The sequence below is a fragment of the Acipenser ruthenus genome, chromosome 25, assembly GCF_902713425.1.
Source record: "Acipenser ruthenus chromosome 25, fAciRut3.2 maternal haplotype, whole genome shotgun sequence".
Lineage (NCBI taxonomy): Eukaryota > Metazoa > Chordata > Actinopteri > Acipenseriformes > Acipenseridae > Acipenser > Acipenser ruthenus.
In genome coordinates, this window is record NC_081213.1 from 10152008 (window position 1) to 10177090 (window position 25083).

The 25083-nt window shown below is 46.5% G+C and overlaps 1 protein-coding gene across 1 annotated transcript in view; it reads right to left on the reverse strand.

Annotated features, from left to right (window-relative positions):
* Nucleotides 1-7965: 7965 nt before the first annotated feature.
* The window catches only part of LOC117413921 (syndecan-3), an 87560-nt gene continuing 70442 nt past the window's right edge, over nucleotides 7966-25083 (reverse strand). The window contains exons 2-5 of the mRNA XM_034023376.3: nucleotides 16533-16644; nucleotides 14066-14670; nucleotides 10801-11044; nucleotides 7966-8293 (exon numbers count right to left, since the gene is read on the reverse strand). Coding sequence (XP_033879267.3) covers nucleotides 8127-8293; nucleotides 10801-11044; nucleotides 14066-14670; nucleotides 16533-16644 — 1128 coding nt within the window. The 3' untranslated portion in view covers nucleotides 7966-8126. The remainder of the gene's footprint in view (nucleotides 8294-10800; nucleotides 11045-14065; nucleotides 14671-16532; nucleotides 16645-25083) is intronic.

Sequence of the window (25083 nt, forward strand, 5' to 3'; positions counted from 1 at the left end):
ACATGGGAGCGTACTCAGAGGAGCAAGGCGAGCGCTTCCACCAGGATATACTGGACTTTGAACGCCGCTACCAAGGACAGTATAACAAGAACATGATGGGAGACTACATTCGTGAAAGTGATTTACAGTATAATCGTAAATCTCGAAAAACTACTCACTTCTAAATATTTTGTAGTCATTTTTGTATTACTTTAGTATAAATACATGTTAATTTGGATTCATATGTTGTTTTTTTCTGACTTTATGTGAACGAAAAGACACAAATTTGCCCGTTTTCTCATTGGAAATAGGTAAATTTCAAAATATCACTGTCCTGGTCACAAAAGCAAAGTTTGTGGGGAATAATAGCCATTTTCTATACTTTTGAGGCATAAGCAATTAGAAAATAACACTTACTACCCAGGAACAAAAATTGTGTTACATAGTGTTATTACAGTCTAGTGTTAATCTGTAGTTCCAGTGTGATTCTATTACAGGCTGCTGTTAACTGCAGTTGCAATGTGTTTTTTCACTGCTTTTAAACTGCAGTTACAAAGTGATTCTATTAAATATAATCTTAAACAGCACTTACACGGTTTTGCATCTGTTGAAAATGTCACAGACAATGTGGTCCATTAAAGAGGGCAACTTGCTTTTTTTTTTTGTTATAAAAGTCACTCTGCTGAGGTACCAGCGTTGATAGCGGAAATAAAAAAAAAAATATTCCTTAACACTTTAATACGAGTCCATTTTTAAATGTAAAGGATTTAACTGATGAACAGAATGAAAAAGCACAGGCTTACAAGCAAAGGTAGACAATCAGCCCAGCGTTTTAATCTGGAATTTGAATTCATGAACGCGAGACAGTAACAAACCTGCTAATCAAAAGAAATCTTTTTTATTATCGATCCACATTGAACAGAAACAAAAGCTTCACGCAGATTGTTTCAAATTCGCTGGATGTCTCCGAGCTCTAGCATTCAAGTAGGCTATAAATTCGTGTCTGTGTGTGGTCAGGTGCAGTAAATAAATCAAGTCCACACAATCCTTTCTCCCAAAACAGTCTGTGGGTTTTTAATAATAATAAAAATAATAACAAATAAACACAAAATAAGTCCACCCCTTTACCAGCGATGGTATTGGGGGGTACACAGCAGCTCTCTTAAAAAATAAACAAAAACGGGACTTTGTCCGTCCCCACGTTCTCTCTGTGCACGCAGTGCTCTTGGTCCAGAGAAGCGTGGTGCCGTGAGTGGTGCGGTGCGGTGCAGTGCAGGGACGTGCTCTTTATATTGCCGGTCCGCGGCTCACTCCCCCGCTGCAACACAAAACACACATAATCCTACAGATCATAAAAACAATACAGGCTCCGGCCGTTTGCTTTTCATTCTCAGCGCAAGGGGAGGTTTTGACATAGCTGCTTCCCCTTTGTACCCAGCAAACTCCTCCCTGCAGCCAACGCGTCGCCATGGTTTCTCCAATAGAGGGCTGCCCCGCAGCTGACTGCAATGGAATCGTCCTGAGTACTTGCAGCTACGCGCCCCTCCTAATATGGTCACCTTCCGGTTTCCACCTACCACCGAGGTGGTAGATCTAGGAGGCAGCATACCTTCCCCATTACACAGCGCCCTTTCCAATCGGGAGGGAGATTTGCAGCATTGATCCTTTCTCTCTCTATCACAGTGTCACACCACATCGAATAAATGTTATCCACGTAACATAATGAAATTGGAAATACCGACCCCATATTATCAGTAACAGCTTATCGATGAGCAATCCAGCATTCATTTCAAATTATATATCCCACCTTTAAGAGAACATCAGATTCTGCGTACCCCCTCTTGGTACAGACACCACTGATTATCATAACACACAAATGACAAGTCATCACCAGTATTAGAATTAAATGAAAACTTTTATTAAAAAAGGCCATGCCTACATTTAGTGTATAGACATTTGGACCGCTCTGTTTTTATAGACATTTGAAAACTGTGCATGGAACTGATCAGGAATACAGTCTGGATCCGTGTGCTTTCAAACGCTGTGAGGTTTTTGTACCTGTACTTTTACAACATTTAAAAACAGCATTTCATCATATACACCAATAGCTGTTTTGTACCTCTAAGCTTTCCATATTGTTGGAAGCAACACTGCAGAGTTTGGGATTAGTGTCTAAAAAGTATCTGTTCCATTCCACCCCTCCTGCCTTATCTTTCCATGTGTTTGCAATCATTTTGAATGGTTCAAGTTCTAGAATTCTAATATTAAATACTAGTAGAATATTCAATTGAATGCCAAATGTTTTGACTAGAAGTCTGAGTATTTCTATATGCAGCACATAGTTCTGGATGATATTCCAATGTTAAGATTTGTATCATTTCTCTTTTGGAGTGCTGAACTGGCTCCACCTTGTGTGGTTTCACTGTTTATGTTTCCTGGTTCTTGAAGTCATGTGATACTGTCGTGATACTGTGACCGTTGAACACTGTTGACTCCACCTGCTTCACAATCATCAGAATTCAAAACGATTCCAAACATCATCAGAATTCAGAATGATTCCAAACATCATCAGAATTCACAACGATTCCAAACATCATCAGAATTCACAACGATTCCAAACATCATCAGAATTCACAACGATTCCAAACATCATCAGAATTCACAACGATTCCAAACATCATCAGAAGGTAAGGGAGGTGTAGGTTCATTTGTAAAGGATCAACCCCCCTCCCCCTCCCAGCCCAGCACGTCAACCCCATTTCCAAGCCTTACTTTTCTCACTTTCAAATAGGTAGGAATTATAAAATACTGTACTGATAGCTTCAATAATGTTATCAGGTTTATTGATAAAATGATCACTAGTAATGGAATGAAAGGGTTCAGATGTGATGAGCAGTGTAACAGGGACAGATTAACATTGCAACACTGAACGAGGGGATCGTGTCAAACTGCCTCCTGTACAAGAGGGCACAGTCTAAAGAAACGGGCAGTGGAGCTCTCAAAGACCTCTCCAGTGACATCATCACGCCACTCCAGTGCCCCGGGGACAAACCAGGCATCGCTGGACAGGCTGTGATCGGAGTGCACGATTAAACCTGCGCCCGTTTCCTAAACTCAAGAGAAACACATCAAAAGAATCTCTTTGCATGTGTACTCAACAGTAGTGACAATTAAGCACACTGTCTGTCTGTGTGGGGGTCTCGATACTCTGTGCCTCCTCTATTCTACTCCAGGACACTTCACATGTGCAAAGCAGTGGCGTCAGAGAACATGGATCCACGCGCACCGGGACACCTCGCCGTTTGTTTTGTAAACTCGTGTTGCAATGCATTCTGGTACTTGTAGTCCTGCATCTCAAAAGAAACCCCACAGGTAAAATGTACCTGAATGCACAATAACTACCTTGGGGAAGGATCAGATTTAACCCAGCACAATAACTACCTTGGGGAAGGATCCGAGATCATTATAATCATACACTTGTTACGTGTGAGACACTACTGCTGATAACAGTAACCCACGACTGTGGAGCAGGAATTAGTCTAGCTGGCTTCGGTGCCCTCATCTACATTGGGTCATAACACAAACATTTACACATGAGAAACACCAAGCAATTCAAATACAAGGTACTGTACTTTAGATGTGTTTGATTTAGATTTTTTTTTAAAAAGCAATACAGATCTAGGATATGTGGCATTTTTCGTTTCAAATACGATAAAAAAAGACATTGTAAATGTAAGACATTGTTCGATAGGCTAAAACTGACATCCTTTTTATGTATGTCTATATTAATATATATTTGTATTAAATATTAAAGACGCAGACCTCCTACTACATTAACAGCCATTCTCTTTGTTCATAACACCACAGTAGTGCTGCCAGCAGGCAGTGCGTGTGCTGCAGGCTCAAAGCTGACCCCCGTCTCTCCAGTGACTGGCTGACCTGGAGGCTTTCTCTCTGGAGCTGCCCTGGTCATGCACAGGCTGCAGCACAGCAGGGGACACATTCTGTGAAGCCCAGCACAGACACGAAACCAAGATACAAAAATAAATAGGGTCCTTTTCCTGGAATTTAAATGTGTGTAGTTTAAATTAACACTGAAAAAAAATCAAGGAAAAACAAATACATAAAAAACGTGAGAAACATTGCCTACCAAACTTTATTTTACTTTGAACTGCAGTTAATAACAAGTGGGTGCAAGTGTTTTGCTCTAGAGAAATATTTCACACAATCCACACTTATTGTTTTGCCCTGAATATACATTTTGTCCATCTAATGCAATGTTAGTTTTCAAATGCCATGGATTCTTTGTATGGTTTACATACTGTACAGTAAGTATTTTCTTAAGTTTCAGTGGGCCAAACTGTTGTTAGTTGTAAAAATAAAGTGGGGGCAAATAATTACACAGAACATGCATGGATGGAGAGTACCTGGCTTCATGTCTGTATCGAGCAGAATGTACACTGTGTGCTTTGTACCTGTGTGAGCAAGACCATGCCTTCACTGGGAGCAGGGCTCTGAGACGGAGAGAGAGAGAGCCATGCCTTCAATGGGAGCAGGGCTCTGAGACAGACAGCCATGCCTTCACTGGGAGCAGGGCTCTGAGACAGAGAGACAGAGAGAGAGAGCCATGCCATCACTGGGAGCAGGGCTCTGAGACAGAAAGAGAGAGCCATGCCTTCACTGGGAGCAGGGCTCTGAGACAGAAAGAGAGAGCCATGCCTTCACTGGGAGCAGGGCTCTGAGACAGAGAGACAGAGAGAGAGAGCCATGCCATCACTGGGAGCAGGGCTCTGAGACAGAAAGAGAGAGCCATGCCTTCACTGGGAGCAGGGCTCTGAGACAGAAAGAGAGAGCCATGCCTTCACTGGGAGCAGGGCTCTGAGACAGAGAGAGTCATGCCTTCACTGGGAGCAGGGCTCTGAGAGAGAGAGAGAGAGAGAGAGAGAGAGAGAGAGAGAGCCATGCCTTCACTGGGAGCAGGGCTCTGAGACAGAGGGGGAGAGAGAGCCATGCCTTCATTGGGAGCAGGGCTCTGAGAGAGAGAGAGAGAGAGAGAGAGAGAGAGAGAGAGAGCCATGCCTTCACTGGGAGCAGGGCTCTGAGACAGAGGGAGAGAGAGAGCCATGCCTTCATTGGGAGCAGGGCTCTGAGACAGAGAGAGAGCCCGTAAATAAACCAACACTCTGCTAAGGGTCCTATCATGTGTTCATGGGTGAAGCTTGCTGTTTCTCCCCAATGGAAAAAGGAAAAGGATGCAGAAAAGATCCCTGCTCTGGGCTTGTCAAGCCAATCCTCCAGCATGAATCCATCAGGACACGTCAGAGCTCGGAGGCTGTCTATCTCCCAGCATCCCTCAAGAGCAGGTCGGCTACTGCACAGGGAGAGTGCTTTACACAAGGAAAGGGGGGAGAGACACGTGTTATAAACGGGTGGCAGAACATTACCTTGCATCTTCTGTAACCAGCACAGTAACTGATCTACTAGAATGCTGTTTTATATGCAGTGTCTATTCATTTAAGAACAGTCTGTCTATATGCACATTAAACACAAACCCTATTGCACACGACATTGAGGCAGCAGCACACGGCTGCAGCAGGTGAGATGAGGCTGTATGTAGCGGAACAAGATCTCCAGCACTGCCTACAGCACCTCTGCTGGGATGGCCAGCATGGAGGAGACTAGACATTCCCTGTGCCTGGCCTGGGTTCAGCACGGTTTCTGAAGCTGCGTTTCGACTGCCTGGTCAGGCTGTGCTCAGGTGTGTGCACCAGGGGTCTGTCTGTGGTCCAAAGAGTGGGGTAGCTTTGCATTTGGACATTTCTCAAGCACAGTGAGAAACGACAAACTGTGTGTGCCAGCTTAAGAGAGGGCTGCAGTTAAACTGTATTGCAATGGGTTTACCCGTGTATTAGTTATTCTTTATCTACAGTACATTGAGTCACAGAGGAGCTTGTGCAGCAGTTCATAAGAGAGGCACTAACGCACTGCCCTCAGCCACTCTGCTTCCAGCCGCTCCCTGCAGATGGCGCTGTAGACATTGCAAAAGAAGCGCCTCCTATTGAGGTTAAAGAGAGTTACATGATAAAGGCAAATTAACAGTGTAGAAAAATGAAAAAAAAAAAAGCAGTGCATCTAATGGAAAGATGAATACGCTCCCTGGGTGGGGTACTTGCGGGTGTGCATATAGCACTATATTCAGCATATACTGCACAAGAGCTGGACAAAAAAGCATTAACAACCTACCATATGCAGCACACACTTCAGTGCTAGGGGCTGTTTCCTAACGCCACTTGTTCCGGGGCCATGTAGATGCATTCAAGACTTTGTTTCTGATGTTCCTTAAAAGTGACAACTATGATGAATTTGAGGAATGTGCTCCTCCAGAACAATTTAAACACCTGCCCCGTAGAATTAGTGCCGCCCTGGCTGCCGATCTCCCTAACGACAGTGATATGGCAGGTGTTTTCATTTTTTGGACTACCCCCCCTTGTGCAGATATACTCTACAAACACAGAACACAGATCTTTCTACCCGTGAGACGTCACACACCACCACTGAAAACGCTGAACTGAAGTCTTTGATCCCATTGTCCCCACCAACACATCACAAGACACCTGGACACCACAGCTCAGTTATTGGGGACAGGGCTCCCAACCTCCCCTGGCAGGTCAAGGCAGCCCCAGCACAGAGTCCAGAGAGACAGAGGGAACCCCATTGAGAGTGCAGATACTGCCCTGGTCCCTGGCTGAGCTCCAGGATATTATAAAGACGCTTCATTCATGATCCTGTAAGGGGGATGCATATCCCAGAGACGCCGATACTCGGGTTACTGGAATCTAGATGAAGTTTGTACCGTATTGTTCACACAACACTACCTATTAGGATGTGCAGCAGTTACTACATTTGTTCACCTGGTGGCAATGTGCACAATACAACAATCAAAAAGCTCATTTAAAAAATGGTATAAAATAATGTTAAAGGGGACTAATTCTCAGCCATAGCATTCTGACTTCCTGTTTTGTGTGTAATATGCAAGATGTAAAATATTAAATTAGGAAAACATATGTATTCAGAAAAGCTGTTGCCCTCTTGCTATGGCATGCTTAGAACAGCAATGCAGAGAACATGACTGCAGCAGTCACCCTCCCTCCTTAACCTCTATCACTGTACTGTGCATCACCCCTCCCTCCTTAACCTCTATCACTGTACTGTGCATCACCCCTCCCTCCTTAACCTCTATCACTGTACTGTGCATCACCCCTCCCTCCTTAACCTCTATCACTGTACTGTGCATCACCCCTCCCTCCTTAACCTCTATCACTGTACTGTGCATCACCCCTCCCTCCTTAACCTCTATCACTGTACTGTGCATCACCCCTCCCTCCTTAACCTCTATCACTGTACTGTGCATCACCCCTCCCTCCTTAACCTCTATCACTGTACAGTGCATCACCCCTCCCTCCTTAACCTCTATCACTGTACTGTGCATCACCCCTCCCTCCTTAACCTCTATCACTGTACTGTGCATCACCCCTCCCTCCTTAACCTTTATCACTGTACTGTGCATCACCCCTCCCTCCTTAACCTCTATCACTGTACTGTGCATCACCCCTCCCTCCGGGGGCGCTGTTCAGGACCCCATTGCTCTACAGCAAGAATATCCATAGACCGGCCATCAAGTGATTTTTGAGACATTTTAAGGCAGTCAATCAGAAACCCTGGCATGCATCGTACTGCACTGTCTGCATCCTTACAGCACACCATGATTCTCCACATACAACCTCTACACCCCCCTCCCTTCCCCTCCCTCCCTCTCTCCCTCTGTCCCCCCCACCCCCTCCCTCCCTCCCTCCCTCCCTCGCCACCCCCTCCCTCCCGCCCTCCCTCCCCATCCTCCCTACCCCTCCCTCCCACCCTCCCTCCCCATCCTCGCTACCCCCTCCCTCTCTCCCTACCCTCCCCCCCCCCCCCACCCCCCACCCCCTCCCCTCTCAATGGAACTGTGCTGGGAGACCCATCAAAACTGCGCAGGGACAGGTTTAAAAAGCGCTTTCTTTTCTTTACTTTATCTATTTATTTATACATTTTGTTTTATTTAGTTTTGTTTGTTTGTTTCACTTAAAGAAAGTTCACAGTCCTGCCGTCGGCTATGCATAGAATTCCTCCTGTGTGTCTGGTTTCTGGTAGCTGACGGTGGCCTGCTTGGGCTCCTCCAGCGTGTAGCTACCCTCGTCCTTCTTCTTCATCCGGTAGATGAGCAGCATGACCAGGAAAGCAGCGAAGAGAGCGCCCACCACTCCACCCACGATCACCGCTGGAGGGGAGAGAGAGAGGCTGAGACATGCATCTACATTACAAACAGAGGGGAGAGAGAGAGAGGGGGAGAGAGAGGCTGAGACATGCATCTACATTACAAACAGAGGGGAGAGAGAGAGAGGGGGAGAGAGAGGCTGAGACATGCATCTACATTACAAACAGAGGGGAGAGAGAGAGGGGGGAGAGAGAGGCTGATACATGCATCTGCATTACAAACAGGGGGGAGAGAGGCTGAGACATGCATCTACATTACAAACAGAGGGGGAGAGAGAGAGGGGGAGAGAGAGGCTGAGACACACATCTCTACATTACAAACAGAGGGGAGAGAGGGGGAGAGAGGCTGAGACATGCATCTACATTACAAATAGAGGGGAGAGGGGAGGGGGGACACGCATCTCTACATTACAGAGAGAGAGAAATACAGAGAGGGGGAGACACATCTCTACAGCTAGAGAGAGGGAGAGACACACATCTCTATATTAAAAGGGTAGAACTCCACATGACACAGTGCGCAATCAAAGCTACAGCAGAGAGAGAGAGAAAGAGAGAAGGGAGAGATATGAAACACATCTTTAAATTACAGCTACAGGGGAGGGAGGAGGGTAGCCCTCTCCACCCCACTCCAAGATCACAGCTAGAGCACACAGAGTGTATTGGATTGAGTGAAACAGAGAGAGAAATAAAAGGCACAACACAACTTCCACTGGGATCCTACACTAGCACTGCGGTACACAAACACCAACCCAGTCTAGCTAACAACTTCCACTGGGGATGAGCGGATCCCAACATCGAGACTGGAGTGAACCAGCACACTGGAGCGCCACCTAGCAGGGGCACAGAGGAGAGAGGCAGGGGGCAGGCAGGAGTGGAGACTCCCACTGCAGAGCCGGCACGTCTACACAGAGACACAATAAAGCCACTAAATCTTACCTGATAGGTAATACCAGCGCCTCGCAGGGCTCCCACTTTCCCTATACGATAGACACATGACCATAAACTTGTTCAAATGTTTATTTAATGAAGACAAATTGACCGAATTGCCCTTCTGCAATTTCAGTGGAAATCTACAGGTAATAAAGAAGTCAGATTGGCTGGGCCTAGAACAGTTCACACTGCTCTGCAGTGGGAGTCTCAACACAAATAGCATGATGGTCATGCTGTATTTCCTCTCCCCTTCAAAGAGTTAGCAGTAATAACATATCTCAACGTGTTGAAAGAGAATAAAACCCATCCCCTCTGCCCGTGTGTGGAAGGGTGACGAGTGGGTTGTAACACAGGGGAGCACAGTCTAACCCTCACGATGTCTAGCTAGCTCTATCTGTCAGCCTGTCTGTCTGTTTACCTATCACCAGGAAATCTGCGAAGACGACGCCCACCAGGCTGCCTACAATCACCGCTGGAGGACAGAAACAGGACAGGGGTGTGTCATTGAGGCCAGGAGGGGGGCTGAGACACACTAGGAAAGGACTCCACATACACACACACACACACACTCACACTCGCACACACACTCACACTCGCACTCACACTCACACACAGCATCCTGGGGTAAGCAAACATGCTGAATATTGGGTGTTTGAAGCGTGTGTCTAATAATCTCACTCTAGCCATTGAAATGTGATTCTCAATAAAACTAAAACGCTGGACTACAGCAGTAGAATGTGATCGGCACATGTACGCAGTATATGTACGCAGTATATACACAGATATCCGTCACTCACTGCTACAGGCTGCAGCACTGCTTTTAATGAGAGTGCCAGATCTCTGAATGCATAAACTGTGCACTCTGCTGACATCTGTTCCCTGACATTGTGACACACATCTGCATGCTAGAGATAATGTACAGGAGTGTAGACTGTATCTATCATTATTCCATATCTATCATGTGACCCAACCAGAGCAGCTGTGCCAGTGTAAAGGGCAGTGTGTGTGTGTGTGATGCAGTGTAGAGGGCAGTGTGTGTGTGTGTGATGCAGTGTAAAGGGCAGTGTGTGTGTGATGCAGTGTAAAGGGCAGTGTGTGTGTGATGCAGTGTAGAGGGCAGTGTGTGTGTGTGTGTGATGCAGTGTAAAGGGCAGTGTGTGTGTGTGTGTGATGCAGTGTAAAGGGCAGTGTGTGTGTGTGTGTGTGATGCACTGCAGTGTGTGTGTGTGTGATGCAGTGTAAAGGGCAGTGTGTGTGTGTGATGCAGTGTAAAGGGCAGTGTGTGTGTGTGTGATGCAGTATAAAGGGCAGTGTGTGTGTGTGTGATGCAGTGTAAAGGGCAGTGTGTGTGTGTGATGCAGTGTAAAGGGCAGTGTGTGTGTGTGTGTGATGCAGTGTAAAGGGCAGTGTGTGTGTGTGTGTGTGTGTGTGATGCAGTGCAGTGCAGAAAACATGACATACAGCTGCTGTTTGTTTTGTTATCTGGTACTTCTTCAAAGCTGCCACACTTAGGAATGAATTGTGAGGAACACATTATCACTTTACATTTGAACTCAACAGCACCTCTCCCCTCGCTCTCACCTATCAACACCTCCTTCCTCTCCAGGATGTTCCTCTGGGGAAGCTGAGCGGCGGAGCTGCCTGTGTCGATGGTGTTGCCGAGCAGGTCAGGCTCCACCTTCTTGACCGTCGGCTTGGTGACGGCCCTCATGACCTTGTTGTTGTTAAGCTCCTCCTCCTCCCGGATCTCGAAGTCTCCGCTGGGCCCGGCCCCGCCCACATCGTTACTGACCGTCGTGTCCAACACACCGCCCCAGTTCTCTGTCTGCGCGTGAGAGAGAGAGAGAGAGTCCAGGGGAATATAATAGCAATATAAATGCTCTTATGTAGGGGGGCGGTGTGTGTGTGGTTATGCATGAGAAAAGCGGATGGGCTTGTATGCAAAACTATTTCAGAAACGCACTTGGGACGTGGAACAGGTTAATGAACAAGTTAATTGCTAAATAAAACTGCTATATCTTCTAGCCTCCCTACGCTGATGATAAAGACCCGCCCCCTCAGACCAGCCTCCCTGCACTGATGATAAAGACCCGCCCCCTCAGACCAGCCTCCCTGCACTGATGATAAAGACCCGCCCCCTCAGTTCTAGCCTCCCTGCACTGATGATAAAGACCCGCCCCCTCAGACCAGCCTCCCTGCACTGATGATAAAGACCTGCCCCCTCAGACCAGCCTCCCTGCACTGATGATAAAGACCCACCCCCTCAGACCAGCCTCCCTGCACTGATGATAAAGACTCGCCCCCTCAGACCAGCCTCCCTGCACTGATGATAAAGAATCGCCCCCTCAGACCAGCCTCCCTGCACTGATGATAAAGACCCGCCCCCTCAGACCAGCCTCCCTGCACTGATGATAAAGACCCGCCCCCTCAGACCAGCCTCCCTGCACTGATGATAAAGACCCGCCCCCTCAGACCAGCCTCCCTGCACTGATGATAAAGACCCGCCCCCTCAGACCAGCCTCCCTGCACTGATGATAAAGACCCGCCCCCTCAGTTCTAGCCTCCCTGCACTGATGATAAAGACCCGCCCCCTCAGACCAGCCTCCCTGCACTGATGATAAAGACCCGCCCCCTCAGTTCTAGCCTCCCTGCACTGATGATAAAGACCCGCCCCCTCAGGCAATGTAGATAAGCTGCCAGCGGTTCTTGTCCGGTCAGCAATCCATCCTGCCAGCCCTGAAGCTGCCTCTCCATTTCACCTCCCATTGCACAGCTAATCTCTCCCCACGAAGCTATCCAACTGTCTCCAAATTCCATCAGAGTCTTTATTCGGGCACTTTCTCTCTCCTGTGATGTCTTTTTAACCAGAAGGAGGAACGACTGCAACATTTGAACGCATGGTCGCTTTCCCAGAAAGAAGCTCTCAGACCGAGCTGCTGCATTCTGACACAGATAAAGTGAAGGTCAAAGGAAGCCGTAAGCAAAACAAAAAAGGAGCACTTTAGACAAATAGAGCTGTCTTTCAAGGATAAACAGGCAGCTTGAAATGATGCAGGTGGCGAGAGTAGTTGCCTAAATATATAATATATACAAATAAGTATATATTCAACATTCAAATTCAATATAAAAAAGATATATATAGATATATACAGTACTATGCAAAAGTTTTAGGCAGGTGTGAAAAAATGCTGTAAAGTAAGAATGCTTTCAAAAACAGACATCTTAATAGATTATATTTATCAATTAACTAAATGCAAAGTGAGTGAACAGAAGAAAAATCTAAATCAAATCCATATTTGGTGTGACCACTCTTTGCCTTCAAAACAGCATCAATTCTTCTAGGTACACTTGCACAAAGTCAGGGATTTTGTAGGCATATAGTCAGGTGTATGATTAAACAATTATACCAAACAGGTGCTAATGATCATCAATTCAATATGTAGATTGAAACACAATCATTAACTGAAACAGAAACAGCTCTGTAGGAGGAATAAAACTGGGTGAGGAACAGCCAAACTCAGCTAACAAGGTGAGGTTGCTGAAGACAGTTTACTGTCAAAAGTCATACACCATGGCAAGACTGAGCACAGCAACAAGACACAAGGTAGTTATACTGCATCAGCAAGGTCTCTCCCAGGCAGAAATTTCAAGGCAGACAGGGGTTTCCAGATGTGCTGTCCAAGCTCTTTTGAAGAAGCACAAAGAAACGGGCAACGTTGAGGACCGTAGACACAGTGGTCGGCCAAGGAAACTTACTGCAGCAGATGAAAGACACATCATGCTTACTTCCCTTCGCAATCGGAAGATGTCCAGCAGTGCCATCAGCTCAGAACTGGCAGAAAACAGTGGGACCCTGGTACACCCATCTACTGTCTGATTTGATTTGATCAGAATTAATGGTCTCCTCAATGCTGAGAAGTACAGGCAGATACTTATCCATCATGCAATACCATCAGGGAAGCATCTGATTGGCCCCAAATTTATTCTGCAGCATGACAACAACCCCAAACATACAGCGAAAGTCATTAAGAACTATCTTCAGCGTAAAGAAGAACAAGGAGTCCTGGAAGTGATGGTATGGCCCCCACAGAGCCCTGATCTCAACATCATCGAGTCTGTCTGGGATTACATGAAGAGAGAGAAGCAACTGAGGCTGCCTAAATCCACAGAAGAACTGTGGTTAGTTCTCCAAGATGTTTGGGCCAACCTACCTGCTGAGTTCCTTCAAAAACTGTGTGCAAGTGTACCTAGAAGAATTGATGCTGTTTTGAAGGCAAAGGGTGGTCACACTAAATATTGATTTGATGTAGATTTTTCTTCTGTTCACTCGCTTTGCATTTTGTTAATTGATAAATATAAACTATTAACATGTCTATTTTTGAAAGCATTCTTACTTTACAGCATTTTTTCACACCTGCCTAAAACTTTTGCACAGTACTGTAGATATATGGCACTGCCTGAATTATTGTCCACACTGTATTTTATAACCACTGTGCACAAGCAAACACATCCTGCTTTCCGTTGCCCCATTGCTTCAGAAGACCATCACAAAGATGTTTAAAGTGATATGCACATTTAGCACAAAAGAAATGTAAAGTCTTTAGGAATATGCAATCCTTCCATAGCTTCAAAACTCTCAATTAAAAATCTAATGTAAAAAAGCAAAACGTACTGATGAAGACCTTAGTGAAATGTTTGTCATCTTGACTTCTTAAAAGTTTTACTTAAGAATCCGTAATCAATCTCAATATTGAATACAGAGGTACTTGGTTTTCTGCTACCCTTATTGACAGCGCAGCCCGGAGGGTTAAAACAACACCACCAAGACAACACCAAGAGCCCTTACCTCCACTGCGGGGTGGAGAGCTGGGCTGCTGGGGGTCTCAGAGGAGGAGTCAGGCTGTGGAGACAGGGAGGGAGGAGGTGTGGCAGGGGCCCGGGGCCGCAGCGTGGCAGGGGATGTGGTTGTGGGGGCAGGGGTGCGCCTGCGGGGGGCTCTAGTGGTGGTGGTGGTGGTGGTGGTGGTGGGTTCTGTGGTAGGTTCTGTAATGGGCTCTGTGGTGAGAGCCACTGTTGTGCTTTCCTCCTCCTCCTCCTCCTCCTCCTCCTCCTCCTCCTCTTCTTCCTCTTCCTCCTCCTCCTCTTCTTCCTCCTCCTCCTCCTCCTCCTCCTCCTTCTCTTCTCCGATTGGCCCCAGCACCACCTCCTGCTCCTGCGTGGTGCTTTCGGGTGGGCCGGAGCTCGTGGTGGGCGGGGCTTGCCTCATTGTGGTTGTCACGGAGGTGGTGGTTGCCATGGGGATGGTGCTGGTCTCCTCCGGTGTGGGCTGCACTGGCAGGGCTGCTGGGGGAGCGGAGGGGGCTGGGGACAGGGCCTGGGTGGTGGAGACGAGCACCGGCTCCTCCGTCCTGAACAGCACCTCGCTCCTCACCTCCACATCCGGCTCGGGGTCTGTGAGAGTTCAAAACAAGGTCTGTCAGTAACAGCCACCCCCGAGCTGTCTGTATCAGGAGCTACAGCCACAAGAATGTCTTACAGAGGTTACTAACATGAACCTGCCACAGCTGGAAACCGCACGACCACAGCCACACAATCCACTAAGCATGTAAAAACATAGTGACACACAGGCCCTGAATATCAAAAGTGTCTTCTGACAGTCGCTGTCTCCGTCTGCTTTAACACGACTCTCATCCCGAACTTTGTTTCATAAAATGAAACCCTTTTCTGCTGTTTTCCGACAGGTTTAATGGGTGCAATTTACATAAATATGGTGGAATAACTATTCAGTATTTAAATGAGAAACCTACATGTTAATGATGCAGGATTCAATGGACAGGTGGGATTGAACGGTAGTAAAGACAAAACAGACGTGTGTTTCAGGAGGTACGGAGAAAGAAGAGAAGAGACATTTAATAGAACACAATAATAAAGCAAGTACGTCAGGACACAGAGAAATAAAAGTTAAGTTCGAGAGCTCGTTTGAATGTCATTTTGTAAATGTATGTTCTGCATTAATTACATTAATTTCCCGGTTATGGCAGATATTTTATGCCAAAATTAAAAATAAATGAATAAATAAATAGACATTTGTTTATTTATTTTTCATTTTGGCATAAGATATCCTGCACACCCGGTTGCACTTTATGAAAAAGAATAACACTTGAGTGTAGAATATGATATCATACAAACAACCGTGGCAAACAATGCCAGGGCTGTGAGTGATAGTGGCAATGCACGACCCCTCAGGGTGCTTGACTCCAAATCCTTTAACTTCATCACATAAATACAACATTGTAGCATTTGCTCTTCTCTAAGGTCCAAACAGGTGGCCCTTTCACGATACACTGGTGGGGTCTACCTTCGGCTGCGAGTCTATACTGGGGGGGCAGCTACATTATCCCTTCATCCTTTAAAAATCGCAGCAATCCCTAGCAGCACATTGGACTCCAGCACCATTAGTATAGTCAAATTGTCACTCCACCCACAGCAAAGCCTTTTTATTTCAAACAGAGCCTATTATTTCCCATCTCCATTAGGACTCTTTGAAACACACGGAACCATTTTAGATGGAAAATACTCAGACCACATCAACCCTTTTGATTTTTGCATAGGGGTATGTTAATTAGGTCCCCACTTCATTTGCATAACATTCCACATACTGCTGGAATTGGGGTTTTGTGACTGTTCTCATCCTTCATGGCCATTTTTGATTTTTGCTTGGAATACAAAACAGTCGGAAAGTTAAAACACCACCTCAAACCCCCGCCCGGACTGTCGGAAAAGCTTTGTTATTCAGGGCCAGTATTCTGATTACTTTCAATGCTAAAGAATGTCTTGCCAAGTTTCATCACTAGGGTTACCATTTCACTAAATTCTTGTTGTTTTGAAACTATAGGAGAAGGGAAAGACCCCAGAACACTTACCTAATTGGTCAGCCAGGTATATATATATATATATACACACAGTATATATCTATATATATATATATATATATATATATATATATATACACACAGTATATATCTATATATATATATATATATATATATACTGTGTGTGTATATATATTATATATATATATATATATATTAAGCCAACGCCGTCCTCCTTTTGTGTTCAATTTCTCATCCCTGCTCCACCCCCCATCTCGCTACCTCCTTCACTTACTTATTCTGAATGCCGGCACTAGCCAATCACCCCTCTGCTGTGTGGGCTCAAAAAATATCTGCATAATATAATATGCAAAATCTTTTCAACAAAAAAAACATTTCAAGTTTTTGTTTGACAGACAGGCGGCTCTGCTCAATACTCACAGCCGGAGCCGGAGCCTGAGAAGCGATCCTCATCGTCGAAGAAGTCATCGCCCCCGGAGCTCTCCTGGTCCTCTGGGGTGCTCTCCTCTGACCCTCGCCTCCAGCGGTACGCCTGGAGAGAGACAGAGAGTCAGCATGACTGGGGGCTGCCTTCACACAACACAACACAACACAACACAATACAGTGGACAGCTTTAACATGACTGGGGCTGCTCTAATACATAGGAGAGCTTTAACATGACTGGGGTCTGTCTTCATAGCAACACCCCTGCACTGACTCTGGAAGGGTGCTGATTATTATTCAAATACAGGATTGGAGGATTTATAATGCTTAATATTAATATACTGTACAGATCTCTGAATTCCCTGTAATTGTTTGGAGCTGAATGCTTTTCACATTGGCAAGACACTGTCACAGACACTTGTGTCTAATTTGTCTGGGTTTATTTTTAGTATTACTACAACCTGATTAGCACTAGCAAGCCTCAGTTAACAGCATGCAGTCCAAGACTAGTACTAATCCGGGTCTGTGGAACCAGCCATGAGGGAGGTTACAGGACAACTCAAGTGATTTAGCCAATATGGTGTCGGTTCTTAACATTTACAAATACTTAAATAAACCTAATAAAATTCAAGAAGAAATTGAACCTTCATGAATTTATTAAGTTTCCTGTAGTATTTCCTTCTTCAAATGGAATGAGCTCACTGTGGAAACGCGATTCCCAGAGGCGAATGGTAAGCCAGAAAATGGCAGCTCTGTAAAAACATCAAAGCACAATCTACGAGGCAAACAAGAGGCATTTCCCATGCACGACACACACCACACCGGCTGGCTCATCAAAGCGCAAAGCACAAAGCCACTCAGAGATCAGACAGAGTCCAAAAACTGCCTGGCCTTTGGCCCCCGTGGTTTATGACATCATGAAAAGCCCCCTGATTGAATTACAGCCTTCCACTTTACATCTGATTCACGTCCATTAGACAGAATACATGGAATCTGAGAATGATCTGGGGCAGTGTACTCTAAAGCAGAGCCTAAATTGAAACCTGAAGCTTCAGTCTCACCTCCTGGTTAGATTCGGACAGAAAGTTACACCCCCACCTGATGCTAAAAACACCCCCTCCTGGCAATGGTTTATCAATCGGCTTCTCAGAATGTGCCTCCCGCTCCTTATAGAACACACTCTACCCCCACATTCTGTCCATCAGGAGTGCACAAACCTGCTGCTCCTGTGCTCTAGGGATCGTTACACAGTGAAGTGCTGAAGACCTGGAAGGAGGGTGAAAGGCTTCAGTTCAGTGATTCAGGGTAGTGGTGGAACAAAGACCTTGAGGACTGGAACTGGGCACCTCTGCTTTAGATTATAAAAGAATCCATTCAAGATTACTGCATCAAACTGCATTCAGAATGACATTCCAGCCCCAATGATTACACATCCCAGCTAATCCTTCCTAGTTTGACAAAGCAGTGGAAAATCCAAGTACCCTGCTGTTGAACCGTGTTGCAAATGAGCCTTTTCTACAGGTAGGATGGACTTCACAATCATGAGGTACTGCAGGGTGGTGCAGCTCCTCCATTAACTTTAATTAATGAATTCCTGAAGAAGAACGCAAAAAAGAATCTGCTTTCAATCCAAACTTGTTGATTCAAATCTATAAATGAACATCACAAAGACTTACTATTTGGCTTACTATTTGTAGCAGGTATCTGAACACGATCCCTATAATAACACAGAGTCAGCTAGGAGTTAACTAGCCAGGCTGCTGCAGTGCTGTGTCCTGCTTTCTGCTTTTCAATACTTCACCAGGACAATAGAGATGAAGCCTTGCATTCTCTAGGGGGTTCGAGTATTAATTGCAGCTCCTGAAAAGCCCAACAATGCACGCTTCACCTGACATTTGAAAAGATTCAGTTTTAAAAATGACACACGCCGCTGAATGCCAGAACCACTGAGACAACGAAAAGCCTGCCCAGCGAACCCACACTGGGGGCAGTGCGGCTCTCATGAGAAGCAATCAGGCACAGAAGGGAGGCAGCCACTGCAAGCACAGACCTGCAGGTGAGCATGGATTTTCCATGAGAAACACTAAGCATGTCAAGCGACACACAATGCAAGCCAGCATGAGGACAGGTGAATACGTGCTGAGCAAATGAGAGGGTCATTTCCTGTGCTTCAAAATGAGTTTCTGCAATTACAAGAGATAGGAATGGATTTGGGTACCACTGCACTTGTTGGGCAAGTTGAAAACGGGCAAACGATTGTTGCACCGCCCCCCAAAAATGATTGTGCGAGTATTCACATCTGTCCCAGAGGTTGGAGGGGAGGGCACATTGAGGTTGGAGCGGAGGGTACATTGCCCTGAGGTTGGAGCGGAGGGTACATTACCCTGAGGTTGGAGAAGAGGGTACATTGAGGTTGGAGCGGAGGGTACATTGCCCTGAGGTTGGAGCGGAGGGTACATTGAGGTTGGAGAAGAGGGTACATTGAGGTTGGAGCGGAGGGTACATTGCCCTGAGATTGGAGAAGAGGGTACATTGAGGTTGGAGCGGAGAGTACATTGCCCTGAGGTTGGAGCGGAGGGTACATTGAGGTTGGAGAAGAGGGTACATTACCCTGAGGTTGGAGCGGAGGGTACATTACCCTGAGGTTGGAGAAGAGGGTACATTGAGGTTGGAGCGGAGGGTACATTGCCCTGAGGTTGGAGCGGAGGGTACATTACCCTGAGGTTGGAGAAGAGGGTACATTGAGGTTGGAGCGGAGGGTACATTACCGTGAGGTTGGAGAAGAGGGTACATTGAGGTTGGAGCGGAGGGTACATTACCCTGAGGTTGGAGAAGAGGGTACATTGAGGTTGGAGTGGAGGGTACATTACCCTGAGGTTGGAGAAGAGGGTACATTGAGGTTGGAGCAGAGGGTACACCTGGTTTATTAAACACGAGTCAGGGCTGTGCTGGAGCGTGTGAAGGACTCGGCACACTGGTGTTACTGATAAATGAAGCAGACAGCGCCGTATATCAGACATCATGAGATACAATGTTATTGAAAAGCAAATTCCACAGGGGTACAGTGAGGGTGGTGCAGAGTGGAGGGAGCAGGCAGAGAAATATCAGCAATGACTTCCAGCACTGGTCACCGAAATGTGTTGGGTCTTAGCACCCTATAAGCACGTGTTTCTAATATATTCTAAAATAAGAAGTAAAGCTATCCTGAATGTGATGTCACTTCCATCTGATACAAGGACATTTCTGCATCACATCAGTATCAGGGTATGTCCTACATATTATAATGTTACTAGAAGTCTTTCCACATGTACTGTGAGGTTTGTCAAAGTGCTCTGGTACGCTAATAAAGAACCATGTATCTGGCTCAGGGGCACCTGTGAAACGAGCGTGGTGGTCTCCGCCCTCCATTACAGCGCTGTTAATTAATGATGCACTGTGACATGACTGTGTATCAGAAAGGAGTAGAATATTTAACTGTACAAGGAAAAGACAATGCACACATCCGACTGCAGAAGCACAGCAGCAACCTATATTCAACGTGCACCCCTTTGTTTATAAAACATTTGAAATGTTTAACACTTGAAACAGGTTTTAAACTATAAACGATTAACATTCCCAACCAAACGGGGGCACTGTGGAGCAACAACAAAACTGTTCAAAGTGCTACCTTTTTCCACTTACAAAAGATGAAAGAAAGAAAATGAGAAAAAGGATGAAAGAATGGAAAGGGCTTCAAAGTGCAGCAGTGGAGGGACGGGGGCCCTTTCAAGAAGACAAAAGCCTCTCCCCTGGACTCCATCTCAGCTTCCATACCAGCGCCTCAACGCACCCGACGAGTAGAAGCTTCCCTAATGTCACATTGTAACTGCTCAATGCCTTGCTATTAGAAGCAGTCTGTGGAAGAACTCCAGGGCGCTCTGTGCTTCTTGCTCGTGATCGGTATTGGTGTAGGATGAGAAACGCCCCCGTGTGCCAGAGATGAATCTGCAGCCGCTCCACTCCATTCACAGGCTGCGGCTCCCCACTACAGAAACCTGTCTTCAAAAATCTCCCCTTTTGTTTTTCCCCTATTCATCCCATTTCATCTCCTGACACTAATGAGGAAAAGTGAAGCAGAAGAGCCAGAACTGGCTGGTCTTAAGAGCAGGGCGACATGACTGTTTGGCAGGGCAGTTTACACAAGTGCTCATTATTACAGTGGAGAGCTGAGAGGGGAGTGTTGGACGAGTGCTCATTATTACAGTGGAGAGCTGAGAGGGGAGTGTTGGACGAGTGCTCATTATTACAGTGGAGAGCTGAGAGGGGAGTGTTTACACTAGTCACGCTGGTCTGTCAACTTTCTGTGCAGAAAGTTATCAGCGGTCACGGTCAATTATCAAGCCAGTAATGCCCTCTTCACACAGTCCTGCCCAGTTGTAATCCAACTACAACACTGCACCAGGTTTCTGTTTGTCTTCAGCTGCTACATCTCCGATTGTTCATCTATACCCTCCTGCCGTGCCTCCCTCCATCACTGAAACAGACCATGTCCCCTTTGTAATGTTTCAATCTTAATCTCTGCTCTTCAACTCTGGCGCTACAATTTATAACACCACCATTTCCCCTCCATAAAGAATTCTTTCTGTGTAAGGCATCGACTAACTGCCAGGGCCTTAAGTCAAGGTTGGCATGGCTCTTATTCAACAGAGAGACACACACACACAGACACACACACACACAGCTCTCCTCCCCCTGCATCTCCTCTCCAGCCAGGAGTCTGCTTCTCAGAGCCAGGAAAAGAAGCACAAAAGTCAGATAGCCAGTGCCTGGCGAGTCCTGGAAGCAGTCAAGACTTCAGTAATGCAATCCCTCCCAGAGAGCCGCTTTACCCAGCTCTTCGTTCCAGAACACAGTTGGCACCTCATTGCATTTTCCCCCTAAAAGGATCTGAGAACGCTATAAAAGAGTAAACAGTGTGAGAGAAGACACTGCAAATTACCATTTGAGAAGTTTCAAGACTTTAAACAAGGGTTCAATTGTCTGCACCACTGCAAGATGTGTGTCCCCATGTTCTCAGCAAGAACAATAAACTAAAGCTGTATCATCCATAACTGTTAAAACACTCAATAGTGCTGCATTTAGAAACCTACTAAACGAAAAGGAAGAAATTCAAATGACAAAAGATCTGTAGTCGGAATGTTCCGTCACTGAATGCATTTCTTTCACTATTTCTAATGCTCTAAAGTGCAGTGAGAACTGCAGCCCGGGGTGTGGTTTTTGCTGCATTGTATTTATTTATTTTGATACCGATATGTCAGTCAGAGTCCCTGGCAGTCTACACAGAGGTTTGGGGAGAGCTCTAATGGTACAATACAGACAATCAGGCACTGCAGCACAACAGCTGTCTTGGCAATAGACTACAAGTTTAGAGTATCGTTTTTACTTAACATGTACAAAAGTGATCTCAACCGCTAAAGAAAAGGATATTTGTTTAGTCAGCTAAGTTTCCAGTAACGCCTGATTAAATAAAATCCCCCCTCCTTGTGGACTTGCACCCTGCCTGACACGAGATAATAGACTGTGCTGCTAATTTCACTGTCAATTATTTCCTGTCAATTACAGCACTGCTTTATTAGAGGCTTCCCGCTCCGCATGGTGCCTTTCCAATGAGGTAATCCTGCAGGTCCTGGAAGCAAACACAAGCCAGGTGCATTCCGTTACAGAACACCCAGCCTGCAGCCACTGTGGGAGGAAAGGTACTTCCGAAGCAACTTCCTATTAATACTAAAGAAGCCTTTCAGACCTGACACCACAACACTGCTGAGGCTGTGAAGCTTTCAACATTTAAACAGTCAAGAGGGTGAACACAGTAAAACCACACCAATGATTATAATTCCAGTGTAGAATTGATACAGGACGCTAGACCTTTTAAGCTGCTAGCCAGTCTCCCCCCTTCACTCCCTGATCTGATTTCCCGAAGTGTGTGCAGCCCCCCCCCCCCCCCCCCTCCATTTCCCAGACGGCCCCCTACAGAATTCCCCGGATTTGTTATTCCAATAAATAAATGAAGAGGCATCTCTGAACCCAAGCTCTTTCTAATCCTCACTCCTGCACACGCCTGCCAGCAAAGCCTCTCTCCCTGGAAACTGTGCTCAGTATCTCTTTAACCTCTTACCTCCTGGTGCTGTGCAGCTGGGACCAGTAAAGACTGAGTGCACTGAACAGTGAAACCTGTTCTTAGCAGCCAGTGATTTCTATACAGTATGACCTCCAACGAGCAGCCCTTTTGTGACTGCTGCTTGATTAGGGGCTGTGTGCTACTCACATGCTTTAAATCACATAAATGTGACCAAATTGGGTTGGAAGATAAAGCTGCGTGTGTGGAGGTAGAGGACCCCTGTCTCAGTGACAGGGCAGCCCTGCGTCTGTGGAGGTAGAGGACCCCTGTCTCAGTGACAGGGCAGCCCTGCGTGTGTGGAGGTAGAGGACCCCTGTCTCAGTGACAGGGCAGCCCTGCGTGTGTGGAGGTAGAGGACCCCTGTCTCAGTGACAGGGCAGCCCTGCGTGTGTGGAGGTAGAGGACCCGTCTCAGTGACAGGGCAGCCCTGCGTGTGTGGAGGTAGAGGACCCCTGTCTCAGTGACAGGGCAGCCCTGCGTGTGTGGAAGTAGAGGACCCCTGTCTCAGTGACAGGGCAGCCCTGCGTGTGTGGAGGTAGAGGACCCCTGTCTCAGTGACAGGGCAGCCCTGCGTGTGTGGAGGTAGAGGACCCGTCTCAGTGACAGGGCAGCCCTGCGTGTGTGGAGGTAGAGGACCCCTGTCTCAGTGACAGGGCAGCCCTGCGTGTGTGGAGGTAGAGGACCCCTGTCTCAGTGACAGGGCAGCACTGCGTGTGTGGGAAGGGTTAACAGAGGATTTAACCACAGGCAGAGAGGCTGAAACCACGGCTGCATTAATCACTCATTTACAAAGGAATCGGGACAGAGAGGAAATTAATTTAGCTGCTTTAGGCAGTCGAGGGGGGTGGGGGGGATGATGACACACACTAGAGCTATCCCTCAGTCACTGCAATCGTTGTATTATTAATATCACCGCACACTGACAAGCCTGGGGGAGGGAGGGATGAGGGAGGGAGAGGGGCAGCACAGCCCTATGTTTTTGCTCCTTATCTGTTTGTTTTCCAGACTTCATTTGTTTCACACCAACTCGCGTGATTTCAAAAGATGACACCCGTTTCATCTTCCCATTCACTTCCAGTGTTACAGGAAACAGAACCCCTCCTGCGACATAGTTGCACTCTATACTCCACGTATGAAGCTATGTGTGGGCAAGAGGGGTTCTATTTCTTGTAACACAGGAAGTGAATGGGAACTTCCATCCAGCTTCCTGTACGGTGTTGCAGTAAGAAAAAAGGTGTGTCATTTTGAAAAGAGCCTTCTCTGGACTGGAACTGAACCCAGAACCAACAGACGCTGCCTCCCTCTCCCTGCCTGTCACTTCGTTGGGAATTTATTTCAGAGCCACCTGGATAGCAGCCAGACCCTCAATTCATCTAATCTGATAACACTGCTGCTCTTTTCAATAACACATTACCAGAAACAAACGAACACCCGAGCAAGAGAACAACCCCCTCCAGTATAATCCCTCTGCGCTCGGGAGGGTATCACCTCCATCACGTGAAGCAGCGCAGCTCTCCAGTATAATCCCTCTGCGCTCGGGAGGGTATCACCTCCATCACGTGAAGCAGCGCGGCTCTCCAGTATAACCCCTCTGCGCTCGGGAGGGTATCACCTCCATCACGTGAAGCAGCATGGCTCTCCAGTATAACCCCTCTGCACTCGGGAGGGTATCACCTCCATCACGTGAAGCAGCGCGGCTCTCTAGTATAATCCCTCTGCGCTCGGGAGGGTATCACCTCCATCACGTGAAGCAGCGCGGCTCTCTAGTATAATCCCTCTGCGCTCGGGAGGGTATCACCTCCATCACGTGAAGCAGCTCTGCTTTCTCACGGCTTCTTCTCCAGACAAACCCAGTCATGTAGTGGAGCTGGAACGTGGAACAGTTCCGCTGCTATTTCTATAGGCAGCTCAGACATGATCGCTCTGCCACTGACACACAGACACGTAAAGGGAAGCATCCTAACAGGATGGGGAAAGACACTTTGTGTAATCAATGCAATACCTACCTATTATAAATGTCACTAGAAGGTCAGTATACGAATAAAATGCAAATTCGTACAATAATTATTATTTAAGAAAATCTGTATTTGTGTGGCGTTCTGGACTACACCAAAAAAACACACCCTCCTTATCACAGAACCAGTCAATAAAACACACCCACCTTATAGAACCAGTCTATAAAACACACCCTCCTTATAGAGCCAGTCTATAAAACACACCCTCCTTATAGAGCCAGTCTATAAAACACACCCTCCTTATAGAGCCAGTCTATAAAACACACCCTCCTTATAGAGCCAGTCTATAAAACACACCCTCCTTATAGAACCAGTCTATAAAACACACCCTCCTAGAGCCAGTCTATAAAACACACCCTCCTTATAGAGCCAGTC